Consider the following 13,884-nt stretch of genomic DNA (forward strand, 5'->3'; position numbering starts at 1 on the left):
CTGGTCGAGGTCGGAGAGCTCTTTGAGGTCAGGACGGCCTCCGCCGGTGTCAGTTCGGTTGCGCCGGTTGTGCGCAACCTTGGCCTGCAAGAGAAAGGACGGCCTCTAAGTACAGTGTGTAGCCCTGATCTTGTCTGCACTGCCTCCCATGGTCGAATAGCTTGGACAGTGTGTAGCCCTGATCTTGTCTGCACTGCCTCCCATGGTCGAATAGCTTGGACAGTGTGTAGCCCTGATCTTGTCTGCAATGCCTCCCATGGTGGAATAGCTTGGACAGTGTGTAGCCCTGATCTTGTCTGCAATGCCTCCCATGGTCGAATAGCTTGGACAGTGTGTAAAGTGCTGAATGTGCAATTGATTTTCATGCCAGTCCCATAGCTGCTGGATGAGGGCTGGCCATTAGGGCTTTCAGGTCCCTTTGCCCATAATGTGAGGTGCACATGCAAGGATGAGGAGGACACTGGAAAGGGTACTCACCCTGACAACCCGAGTGAGGTCGTTGAACTTCTTCCGGCATTGCACAGGAGTCCTGGCAACCACGCTGTTGGAAGACACCCTGTTGGACACCTCCCTCCAGGCTTTCCGGTAGGCGCTGGGCAGCGGCCTCTTGCCACCTTCTGGGAACAAAACATGGCGCCTGCGCTCCACTCCGCCAACCAGCACCCTCAGGTCTCCGTCGCTGAAGCGCTGCGCTCTCTCCCTGGCCTTCTCCATAGTCCTGGGCGTTGTACAGGTGAAGCTGAAGTGGTCAGGCCTAGGTTGAGGGCTGCAGTGTGCAGGGCGTGGCAGGCAAACAAATCGACCCTCCCCCTTTAAGAGATGACCGGCGCCAGAGTGTCTGCCGTCAATCAAGAACTCGCCGCACCTGCGCTGCGCCCGGCCTCGGGGGTATCGCTCAGCACCGCTGGCTTAGCGCCTAAAGATAGTCGTGCATCGCCTGTTTTAGCACAGCAGCAGCCTCTTGGGGCGATGCGACTGAATATCGGCGAAGGGGGCGCGACTTTGCGCCGGGCGCAAACTTTAGCGGCCGCCCGACTGTACCGCCCCAAAAGTGGCTATACTGAATTTCTAGGCCTAAATCTTTAGATGGCAGATTTATGCATGTAAAACAGGCACGGTGTGATCGAATTTCTAAGCTCAATTTTCCAAATGCTCGCTCCCAGTAGAAAATCGTGCCTGTTGGGAGCATTTATGGAAAATTACAAGCATTGTTTGATTTATCTTTGTTGGGAGAAGATAGGGAAAAAAAACTTTGGAGAGCATTTCTTCCGGAGAATTGATGGGTTGGATAGACTCCACGATAGTGTGAATCTGTGGAAGAATGTGCCACAGGGGGCAAGTGGCTTTTTCCTTTTTCCATGCCTTCCTTTGTTCTTATTTAACAATTTCAACCCTATGTGTTACCTCAAATTTACTAATGCACTTTATTTGCAATCGTCCTTCTGTTCAGAGTAACTCTGAGCAAACAGCCGTGGTATAAAAGGATCTTTTGGCACTTTCATGGTTACACATCATCTGAGGACACATCAGACTAATCTCATTGCATTTCTTTCTGTACAGCCCTGCAGCCACTGCTGTGATATCCTTGGCCTTCGGTCAATATGTACTGCAGCCAATATTTATGCCGTGTGGAATCCCAGAAATTGCCATCAAGATCGTCACCACCATTGGAATCAGTAAGTTTTCTTACAATGTGTTCTGTGAAGTCATAAAGCTTTTCCCATGCTTCAGTTACCTCATTATAATGTATACCAAATGGGGAATTTTACTGTGATCGACTCTGGACTAAAAATGGCAGGAAAAATGGTGTCTCAAGAACCAATAAATCTAAATTGCCCAAGGACCGATTTTAATCTCCTTAGCACCTGATTTGTGGTACTAACAGGCCAGTAGAGGTGAAGAAACCAGTTCGGACACATTCCCGCTGATCTTGGGCCTCACTGGCTCCTCTGGTCATGCCAGGGATAGGGTATCTGAAGCTCCCAGCTGAAGCAGGTGGAAGCTTCATTTACCAATGTAAAAGGGAGCGGGGAAAGATGCTGTGTCATTTTCAAACACTGAAGGGGTAATGTTAACCTAACCTGCCCAACGGAGACAGGGCAGGTTGTGATCAGCTGCCCGTTTTACACCCTTTCCGATGGAAGTCAATGGAGAGTAATATGGAGTGGAGTGTAAAACAGGCCCCCAATCCGAGCCTGCCCTGTTCCCACTAGGTGGGTTTGGTTAAAATTACCCCTGAGTCCTTAGCACACCCAATGTAACCTGGCAGGAAGGAGACCTCGGGTGGACCTGCTGGTGGGAGAGCCTTTAAAAGGCCTGCAGGTGTTACGGATTTGTATTTCAAGCCTTTTAAAGGCCTTTCTTCTATTGTTATTTTGGTTTTTTTCCCCAGTTGTCAGGTAAGCTTTCATTAAGTTTTTGTGCTACTTGTGATTACTATTTTGTTCTTTTGTCCTATTTCGTTCTTTTGTCCTGGGCTCCCATTATTGACACCAATAGCTTGTCAATAGGAATCATATTTCGAGGAAGTGGAGGAGCTATATCAGGATGCCAGGCAGCTAAGGCTGCCCAAGAGGTGCTCTGTGCTCGCCCACCAACACCCGCACCTCTGCAGCCACAGAGGTAACATACCTCACTTTGGCAGATGTTGTGCAGGGGGGTGCAGGATCCTTTTCCCAAAAGTGGCTGCACCAGTAGACCTTTAGCACCATTACTATGGGATGTGAATCATGGTGAGCAGAAGCCAGCCACAGCCACACCCACCTAGATGCCAGCAACCATTCTGCAGGCCCTAGCAAACTTGCCTAGGAATGACTGTGGGAACCCGCCATCTCAAGGGGACAGATGCTGTGCAGTGCCATTTATTGCAAGGACGGCTGTGGCTACTATGCAGTAAAGGGCTGCCACACACAGGGACAGCAACAGTCAGCTGTGGTCTGCAACTTGGCTGCCCCTTCTCGCAGGCATGCTGTAGTGCTGACTCATGATATGGGGCAGAGGGAAACACCATTTCAACTTCAGCAGCCATCATAGAGTAGGCCAAATTTTGAGTTACACTGTTACTTGCCTGCAGACTCATGCTAGCACATTGGTCACTCTTTCCCTTTTTCTTTGCTTGCCACTTCTTAATTCCTTGTATTTTCAGCCTTGGCAAACACTGCTGAAGGGTTAAGATGCCTTTTATTGCTCACCAGATGCTTTTTAACATTTTGGTCCCCCTCCTTCTGGTGCGCCACTTTAATTGAACCCATCCCTTTAAATTTCACTTATACACAATTTTCCTCTCCTACCAGTGGTGTCACCCCTAGACCCATGTCAGTCTGCACCTGGATGTGTGCATAATTACTCAAATGAGATTACGGCAAGAAAATTAAGTGCTATTTACACTTGAGATTCAGGTGGGTCTTAAAGCAGCGCAAAGCACATTAGGACTGACTGAAGATGTAGATCGGCCCTCCTAATTCATAATATGGTAATAGATTGTGTCCTCTGTATTAGACTGCTTTCACATCCGAGCACTTCATGTCAAGGAAACAGACTGGTTTTAAAAACACAGGAACATTTGAAACAAAACTTAATAATCTAACCAAAGCCTGCATGATGTTCTCCGGAGGTGATGCTCATAGGTTACCACCAGGGATACATCCTCCATCTGACTGATGAATGTGTTTTTCACTACTGCCAATAACCAACAGATTCATCAGAAAGTCAAAAATGTGGGTAATTCCAGCCTATTTCACTGCTCCTTGTGGGGTTTTCCATCATCACCTACATTAATAGCAGTGAGAAAATGGTTTTACCCGCTAGTCATTGCGAGTGAAAAATCTGTTAGTATACTTATGCTCAGAAAATTTAGAGTAAAAAGAAAAGAAATACTTGGATTTATATAGCGTCTCAAGACATCCCAAAGTGCTTTGCTGTCAATGAAGTACTTTTGAAGTGTAGTCACTGTTGTAATATAGGAAGCGCGGCAGCCAATTTGTATACAGCAAACAGCAATGAAATAAAGGACCCAGATCATCTATTTTAGATGTTGATTGAGAGATAAATGTTGGCCAGGAAACCAGGAGATCTCCCCTGCTCGTCTTCAAATAATGCAGGGGGATCCTTTACATCCACCTGAGAGGCAGACAAGAGCTCACTTGAACGTCTTATCCGAAGGACGGCACTACCAACAGTGCAGCACTCACTCAGTACTGCATAGAAGTGCCAGTCTAGATTATGTGCTCAAGTCTCTAGAGTGTGGCTTGGACCCACAACCTTCTGACGCAGAGGCGATAGTGCTACCACTGAGCCATGGCTGAGTACTGTACATTATAATGCAGGTATTTGCAAAATAATTTAAGGCCACAATCCCATGTTGGGGTTCAGATGATCTTCACTGTCTTGCTTTATGATGCCATCTGAACCCAAAGATTGTGCCTCAGCCTTGTGACACTAACACTCATCTTTTAGTCTTAAAGTAATGCTGTCAACATGGTTCTCTGCAGCTAGGCAATGAACATGCTGCAGCAAAAACATCCCATAACATGCCGTAAAATATAACTTGAGAGATTTGGTAACCTTGTAACAGACATAGGCCTAGAAATTGGTTCACAGGATGTGAGCGACATGCTGGGGGAGCCAGTTGGTAAGTGGAGGAAAGCGGAGATGCCAGAACTGAACCTGTGGTAAGTTCCTCGGGGGAGGAGGAGATCGGGAGAGGGGCAAGTGGTGGCTGGCAGCAGCACACAGTTTACATGTAGAGCCAGGAGCACCCTACAGGAAAACAATATTTTTTTTACTTAATTTTTTGATGGCAGCCTCCAGCGGCCCAAGAATACTGACCACAACATGCAGGGCACGTGCTGCGGTCAGCCATGATCCAATTTTGTAAAAGGGCCTGAAACGGGAGTTAGGCCTATCATTTGCATGGGTAATGGGCCTTATGGTAGTTTTGGAAGGGCGCCCTCAATGCCTCCAGGGTGCCCTAACCAATTTGGCATGTGCCTCTCTCCCGGGGAGGACTGTCTGTGCATACCACACACCATATTGGACCTTTCAGCGTCTATTTATCACCTAGAAAATAGGCATCTGTGCGATCCAATTTCTAGGCCTATGTTACTTCCTAGTGAATGTGAACGTCAATTTAAGTGTCTTTGTCAGCTAAGTGGCTCCTGAAAATTTATTTTTGCAGCTTATACAGTCTTGCATTATTTTAATTTGGCATTTTGGGGTTCCTACATGAGGTGCTCATTGTGATATTGCCCCTCTGTTGTTACATGACATGGCTCCTCCTCCCCTGAGCAAGTCACCTCCCCTCTAGTCATTTTTCATGGAGACAAGGAGTAAAGGATCCTGCAGAACAGTTTCCAAACAGTCAGGGTTTTGAACCGCAGTGGACTGTGGTGCTTGTTATTGATTTAGAGGCAAGGGGGCGATGTGGCTTTGTGTATACACATGCCATCCACCTGAAAATCTACTCCGATCCTCATGTGCATTCACAGTCAGCCATCTTTTATTCGATATTTAAACATTGTATAATATGAGGTGACACTAATTCACAAATTATTTTAATTTGCTTATGATCTCATTCAATTACTGGCATACAATTAATAGGCTTGCCTCTGTATACTTCATCCTTTCCTGGTAATAGGGGGAGAGCTCAGGCTAATGCATGGTGAGGAATTTGGCAGATTTCCCAGAATGCATACTAAAACTCTGATGAGCCTTTGATCATATTTTTTATTTGCACTGGGAAATGCTTAGCGATATAGTCGACGGGTGTGGAAATTAATCTGATTGTGTGCTTTTTCTTCTTCTTCTTAAAGAGATTCTTCACCATCTAACGCAAACATTTACGAAGAAATATGATTAACTTTAACAGTCTACTCCCCCTTATTTTTTCTCTGATTTTTGAATATCTTTTTAATGTCTACACATTAAACATTGATGACACCAGGGGAATTGTTTCAGAAAAGATACCAGGGACCAGAATAAACATCCACGGACATCGAACCCAGCCAGGATGCTTCAGTAATTGCATCAATTCAACTGGTACTTGCAAATCCAGGCCCCTCGTAAGCTTAGCCACTTATCTGAAGCAATATACCCACCAGTGCTGTCAATATTCATGGTCTAAACAAATATATTCAGAAATATTACAGAGCCAGAGAGCTGCTGATGCTGAGACTTTGGGTGTGATATTGGTCTACGCCAGTAGCCGCTGGAAAAGAAAATTGGGCACAGTGTAAAACAGGCTGCCGATTTGCTATGAGACCATTTTGATCAAATTTCCCCCCCCTGTTTCTTAGTGCCGATGAATTAGGCCTGAAATCAAAAAGACCTGAATAATTTCCGCATGCTTTGTCCCAATATCCTGCTGTAGCTTTGTTAGGAGATTGATTGAATGCCCAGAGAAATGCTGTAAACGGATGAAAATGGCTGTTTATTACATAGTATTTACAGCACAGAAACAGGCCATTTGGCCCAACAGGTCCATGCCGGTGTTTATGTTCCACACGAGCCTCCACCCATCCTACTTCATTTAACCTCATCAACATATCCTTCTATTCCTTTCTCCCGCATGTGTTTCTCTAGCTTCCCCTTAAAGGCATCTATGGTAGTCACCTCAACTACCCCTTGTGGCAGTGAGTTCCACATTCTAATCACTCGCTGGGTAAAGAAGTTTCTCCTAAATTCCCTAACCGATTTATTAGTTGCTATCTTATATTTATGGCACCTAGTTCTGGTCTCCCCTGCAAGTGGAAACATCTTCTCTACATCTAACATATCAAAACCTTTCATAATCTTAAAGACTTCTATCAGGTCTCCCCTCAGTCTTCGCTTTTCTTGAGAAAAGAGCCCCAACCAGTTCAATCTTTCCCGATAGGTATAACCTCTCAGTTCTGGTATCATTCTAGTAAATCCTTTTGCAACTTCTACAGTACCTTTATATCCTCTTTATAATATGGAGACCAGAACTGTTCACAGTACTCCAAGTGTTTGTGCCATTTCTCCTGGGGTTCTGCAGACCTCATGTTGAAGTTCTGGCAGGAGACCAGGGCAATCCCCATGGAAATTTACAGCCATTGTCTTTGATATATTTTCTTTCCATTATCTGGTGCTCCAAGCCAAGTAATTGCCCCTTTTCAACAGAACAAATGATTAAATTGCTGGTCCCATTCATTAGCCTGCTACTAAAAGGTGCAAGAAGACTATCTGGCTTGACCTGCCCTCCTATTTTCCCTCTTTTTGTCTGGAAAAATACCTTGTACTCCTCCTGGCCCCACAAGGAAACTTACCTGTTTGGGCTTCTCTGGCTACATCTCCTCTCCCCACTCTTTTCACCTAGTGGGAAAGTTACAGCAGTTTCTCCTCTCAAGCTACTAGTTAATATTGCAGTCAGGTACCGATGACGTCATTGGGACCCAGCACGCATATGCGAAGAAGGGCCCTGCCGACTTTGGGGCGAGTATCCTTGCTGTCTGCTCAGTAGAGCAGAGTAAAATTCGGATTGGTGAGTTCCTGTCGGTTTTCTGACGCGTTAGTAACCTTACCGATTTTAACAGTCTATATGCATTGTGCCAGTTCATTGGCTATGTACAAAAGGTTTGTGCTTACCCATGCTTAAGGGAATGTTGGTGGTGTGGATCGAAGAGAGTGACTAGCAAACAGGTGGGCCTAGAAATTCAGTGCCCTTAGCACCGATTTTGCGGCGCTAGAGGGCCTAGCGCTGCAATTGGCGCCGGTTCCTAAATTGCCTGGGGCCCTTCCGCGGCGGTAGACCGGTAGCGCTGCGCCGGCACCGATGACGTCATCGGTGTGCGCAGCGTCCCGGTTGCCGTGGTAACCCGGCCCCAAGCCGAAATTCAGTTGCGGCCGCCTCGCCAGTGGCAGCCGCAACTAAGACTCCGGCAAACGAGTGTTGCCGGAGTCTGCGCCAGCGCTTTAAGGAGGCGCGGCGGCCGGCCGCTTTCCCGCCGGCCGCCTGCCCGCAGCTCCCTCCCCGGACTTCTCCCCCCCCCTCCCCCCCGGAACAGATGCAAGCCCGGCACTTGTCCGAGGTGCCGGGCTCATTTTTGAAGAGATTTGCGCGGGCCGCGGCCGGGTGCAGGCAGCTCCTCCTTAACGGAAGGAGGAGGCCTGCACTTCCCGAGCCTGCCGCACCGCAGTGGGCGCCGCAGTGCCGGAATAGCACCGCAATGCGGCGCGTTGCGCCAGTTTTCAGGCGCTAAAACCCTTCAGTAGCGCCGGCAGCCGTTTGGGCGCGGCGCTACTGAATTTTTGGCGCGCGCAAAGGGACTTAGCGCCGGCGCTAACTTCCGGCGCTAAAGCCCTGGCGCAGCGCAAACTCAATTTCTAGGCCGTGATGTTTGAATCATGTTTGCTAAAGTCTAAATGTAATGGGGTAGAATTTCACCTTTGCCGCCTTGGCGTCAAGCATCACCCGGGTGGAACACAGCGAGGAACATTGGGTAGGGCACGCCTGTTACAGAACCCAACAAATTTACTTTCCATTCATTTAAATGGGAGGAAACTCGGGTGGGTTCTATTCTGGGTGTGCAATCCTCCCTGCCAGATATTCCTCTCCGTGCACAGGTCAGGCAGTAAAGACGAAATCCAGCCCCATGTGTCACGAAGGACTGCTCAGCTATTGGCACTCTTCCCTTTACTCCATTAGTGGCATTCTGTACAGCAGATTGTGTAAATTGTGCTGACGTACTTTAGAACCTGTGACTGACTAGCGGGGACCTGTGACTGATGACAAATATTTAGAGAGTTCTACTAAGCCTGTAAAAGCTGATGTACATAGCACTGCATCACTAACACATCTTAATATTTTTCATTAGTTCCTCCAAAGTAAGAGTTTCATAGCACCACTCCCAACCCCACAAAGCATTCAGTGATGAAAATACCCATTACCAAAGAAGTAACCATATTTTACATTTTCCCTTTGTCTCTCTTTACTGCACAGCTTTCCCACTGAGCTGCTGATTTTAATCATTTACATTTCCGCTGCCTCAGTAAGTCTAAGGTCGGTGGAATTTCCCCCTTCCTAAAAGGATTTACATGTCATACTTACAGGCGAACAGTGCAGTTCATTCATTGATTTGCAGAGGGGCATTTGCCCTGATCCGATTAATTATCATGAGTTTTTTTGACACTTGCTCAGAAATAACTTGTCTGGTGACACTTTGGTCTGTCCTGGTCTCATGCCGTTGGGTTTCTGTGCAAAAAGGAACATGACATTTCAAAAGAGAAGGGGTTTACTTGAAGTTACCTAGAAATAAATTGTCATGCTGCAGAGATACAAACTGTGTTTAATGCTGAACAATTAAGCACATCATAGTGAGATTACAGTTAAAAACAGAAAAAGAAGAAAGAAGTCAGCAGGTTTATTGAAGGTGTGGCAACTATGTGTTGCTGCAAATGACCAGTTTTGCAAGATTGGCATTCTATTACGTAGTGGCAATCGATAATCTTTATAATGCACATTAAGAATAACTGTCTATTTCCTATCATTTGTGTACCACATTTCACTTTAAGAAGGATGTCAAGGCCTTGGAGAGGGTGCAGAGGAGATTTACTAGAATGGTCCAGGGAGAGGACATCACTGATGTGGAGAGACTAAAGAAGCTGGGATTGTTCCCCTTAGAGCAGGGAAGGTTAAGGGAAGATTTAATAGAGGTGTTCAAAATTATGATGGGTTTTGATAGATAGGGAGAAACTGTTTCCACTGGCAGGTGGGTTGGTAACCAGAGGACACAGATTTAAGATAATTGGCAAAAATACCAGGAGGGAGACGAGGAAAGATTTTTTTTTATGCAGCGAGTTGTTATGATCTGGAATGCACTGCCTGAAATTAGGTACTAAACTAACCATTGCTTTAAACTCAGTCTTAATTCGACAGTTCAGTGGTCACTGCTTCTAAATTGATTCATACTTCCTTACTTAACAGGCAAAAGCGAAAGGTTGCTATTACTACAAATTAGAGAAAAATCAATAGCATAAAATATTAATAGAGTTCAGCACAGTCTGATTAACCCTAGGTAGAATTGGCATATAATTAGTAAATGCAGTTCCACACAGATAAGATGGCTGTCAGCTTGAACTCGAGATCAGCAGATTTGCAAAATCTTATCCCAAACCTCTTAACAACAAAGTTGTTGCATTTGAATGTCAGCCATGTTACAGGAGCACTTTTAAAGTGCTGCACCAAAGACTCCAAATCATGTCCTCCAGCAACTCGTCTCCTTGAACCTGACCTGTTTCTGACAAGACGGGAAGCAGGAGCCAGAAGCACGAAAATGGGAAACCACTATCAAAATAGGATTAGCAAGGCAGTTAACAGGCTCTTAACTGCCTTAACTACCTGTCACACCGGTTCCAGTCGGGTCAGTTTGGGAGTGGCTGAACAGACACTCACGAAAATCGGGTGGAGGCGGGATGGAGGCGGGTTGGGTGTCTGAAGCCATTTTTTCCGATTTTTGCTGCCGACCCGCCTCCTCAGGGCTATTGAAATCGAGCCCCTAATGTTTCTTAGAAAATGCCACATGGTCAGTTTGTTCACATCAGGATTTTCTGGAACATAAGCATTTTTTCCCCTTATTTATATTTCCCTCATTTTTTCCATTCTTATCCTCAAATCTAGTTCTCAGATTCATGTAGTTCCTTTTATCTGGAAGGGGGGCATCTCAGGGTCACAGTCCACCACAATCTACATCAAAGAGACTCTGTTATCCATTGGGAGGAGGAGTGAGAAGAGTGGGCCAAGTTGAGCTCGGTTAGGTTCCCTCATCAGCCGTGGTTCAGTTGGTAGCACGCACACCTCTGAATTACAAGGCCATGGGTTCAAGTCCCACTCCAGAGACTTGAACACAAAAGCTAGGCTGAGGAAGTGCTGCATTATCAGAGGCACTGCCTTTTGGATGAGTCGATAAGTCAAGGCCTTGTCTGCTCTCTCAGGTGGACCTAAAAGATCCAATGGCACTACTTTGATAGAACAGTAGGGAGTTCTCCCTGGTGTCCTGGCCAATATTTATCACTTAACCAACACCTGAAGAACAAATTATCCAGTGATTATCACATGCCGTTTGTTGGACCTTGCTGTGTGCAAATTGGCTGCTGTGTTTCCTACATTACAACAGTGACTACACTTCAAAAGTACCTTCCTTACATTTTGGTATATCCTGAGATCGTGAAAGGCAAGTCTTGCTATCAAGTTCCTTTTAACCCACAGCCTAATTCTACTTTATCTTTCTTTAGAACAACCACAATTTTGTGAAATCATGAACAGATTATTCTTACTGCACTTTCTTACATTAAAAGAAATAATCCATTCAGTTTACATTATGCATATTTGGGAAGTGTTAAATAACACACTTGCGGTTCCCTGAATGGTACACATCATCAATCTTCTGCTCTTGTAACATTCAGTAATGTTCCACCAGTTTGAATGATGAATGTGCTCAGGGAAACATTTCCCATGTATGCTGCAGGCTGAATGTCTTATTAAAATAAAATGAAGAGATTTAAAGGCCTCGTTTCAGAGACATGTACCATTGCAAACTACAAATTGGTTGAAGTCATGCTAATTTTTCAGGCGAAAACGGGCGCCTAAGTGTCCAACATGGCAAGCGACACGTGCACACATTCCACGCTAGACGTCCGCTGCTTTCTGTATTGGTGAAGGCAGAATAAGAGGTGTCCAAGGCCCGTGCCTCGAACCACCATCATTGGTGGGCACTGGTACCTAGAAAAGATGCGCAGCAAATATCACATGTCCCAAGGAAACGGTAGCATAGTGGTAATGTCACTGGGCTAGTAATCCAGAGGCCTGGACTAATGATCCAGAGATGTAAGTTCAAATCCCACCATGGCAGCTGGGGAATTTAAATTCAGTTAATTAAATAAATCTGGAATAAAAAAACTAGTATCAGTAATGGTGACCATGAAACTGTTGGATTGTCTTAAAAACCCATCTGGTTCACTAATGCCCTTTAGGGAAGGAAATCTGCTGTCCTTATCTGGTCTGGCCTATATGTGACTCCAGACCCACAGCAATGTGGTTGACTCTTAAAATGCCCTCTGAAGTGGCCTAGCAAGCCACTCTGTTAATTAAAATGAAACCGGACAGACCACCCGGCATCGACCTCAGCACTGGCTACGGACACGGCAACAGCACACCCAACCCAGTTAACCCTGTAAAGTCCTCCTCACCAACATCTGGGGACTTGTGCCAAAATTGGGAGAGCTGTCCCACAGACTAGTCAAGCAACACATAGTCATACTCACAGAATTATACCTTTCAGCCAAATTCCTCCATCACCATCCCTGGCATCTCACCGGCAGGACAGACCCACAAGGGATGGCAGCACAGTGGTATACAGTCCGGATGGAGTGGCCCTGGGAGTCCTCAACATTGACTCCGGACCCCATGAAGTCTCATGGCTTCAGGTCAAGCATGGGCAAGGAAACCTCCTGCTGCTTACCACCTACCGCCCTCCCTCAGCTGATGAATCAGTACTCTGCCATGTTGAACACCACTTGGAAGAAGCACTGAGGGTAGCAAGGCACAGAATGTACTTTGTATGACGGACTTCAAAATCCATCACCAAGAGTGGCTCGGTAACACCACTGCTGGCCCGAGTCCTGAAGGACATAGCTGCCAGTCTGGGCCTGCAACAGGTGGTGAGAGAACCAACACGAGGGAAAAACCTACTTGACCTCGTTCTCACCAATCTACCTGTCGCAGATGCATTTGTCCATGACAGTATTGGTAGCAGTGACCACCGCACAGTCCCTGTGGAGACAAAATCTTGTCTTCACACTGAGGACACCCTCCATCGTGTTGTGTGGCACTATCACTGTGCTAAATGGGATAGATTCAGAACAGATCTAGCAGCTCAAAACTGGGCATCCATGAGGTGCTGTGGGCCATCAGCAGCAGCAGAATTGTATTCCACCACAATCTGTTAACTCATGGCCCGGCATATCCCTCACTCTACCATTACCATCAAGCCAGGGGACCTGGTTCAATGAGGAGTGCAAAAGAGCATGCCAGGAGCAGCACCAGGCATACCTAAAAATGAGGTGCCGACCTGGGGAGGCTGCAACACAGGACTACATGCATGCTAAACAGCGGAAACAGCATGCTATGGAAAGAGCTAAGCGATCCCACAATCAATGGATCAGATGAAAGCTCTGTAGTCCTGCCACATCCAGTCGAGAATGGTGGTGGACCATTAAACAACTAACAGGAATATCACCATCATCAATGATGACGGAGCCCAGCACGTGAGTGCAAAAGACAAGGCTGAAGCATTTGCAATCATCTTCAGCCAGAAGTGCCGAGTGGATGATCCATAGCGGCCTCCTCCTGAGATCCCCACCATCACAGAAGCCAGTCTTTAGCCAATTAGATTTACTCCATGTGATATCAAGAAACAGCTGAGTGCACTGGATACAGCAAAGGCTATGGGCCGTGACAGCATCCCGGCTGTCGTGCTGAAGATTTCTGCTCCAGAACTAGCCGCGCCTCTAGCCAAGCTGTTCCAGTACAGCTACAACACTGGCATCTACCCGACAATGTGGAAAATTGCCCAGGTATGTCCTATCCACAAAAAGCAGGACAAATCCAATCCAGCCAATTACCACCTACTCGCAAAGTGATGGAAGGTGCCGTCGACGGTGCTATCAAGCAACACCTACTCACCAATGTTCAGTTTGGGTTCTGCCAGGACCACTTGGCTCCAGACCTCCTTACAGCCTTGGTCCAAGCATGGGCAGAAGAGCTGAATTCCAGAGGAAACATCAAGACAGCATTTGACCGAGTGTGGCATAAAGGAGCTCTAGTAAAATTGAAGTCAATGGAAATCAGGGGGAAAATTCTCCACTGGCTGG

At 46.5% G+C, this 13,884-nt stretch overlaps 1 protein-coding gene across 1 annotated transcript in view; it reads left to right on the forward strand.

Annotated features, from left to right (window-relative positions):
* Positions 1-13,884, forward strand: part of LOC147122656 (cystine/glutamate transporter-like) — a 294,916-nt gene that overhangs the window by 114,112 nt on the left and 166,920 nt on the right. Inside the window, exon 3 of the mRNA XM_086008514.1 lies at positions 1,561-1,676. Coding sequence (XP_085864640.1) covers positions 1,561-1,676 — 116 coding nt within the window. The remainder of the gene's footprint in view (positions 1-1,560; positions 1,677-13,884) is intronic.

Source organism: Somniosus microcephalus, chromosome 2 (assembly GCF_052327205.1).
Source record: "Somniosus microcephalus isolate GS21.2 chromosome 2, FLI_Smic_1.0, whole genome shotgun sequence".
Lineage (NCBI taxonomy): Eukaryota > Metazoa > Chordata > Chondrichthyes > Squaliformes > Somniosidae > Somniosus > Somniosus microcephalus.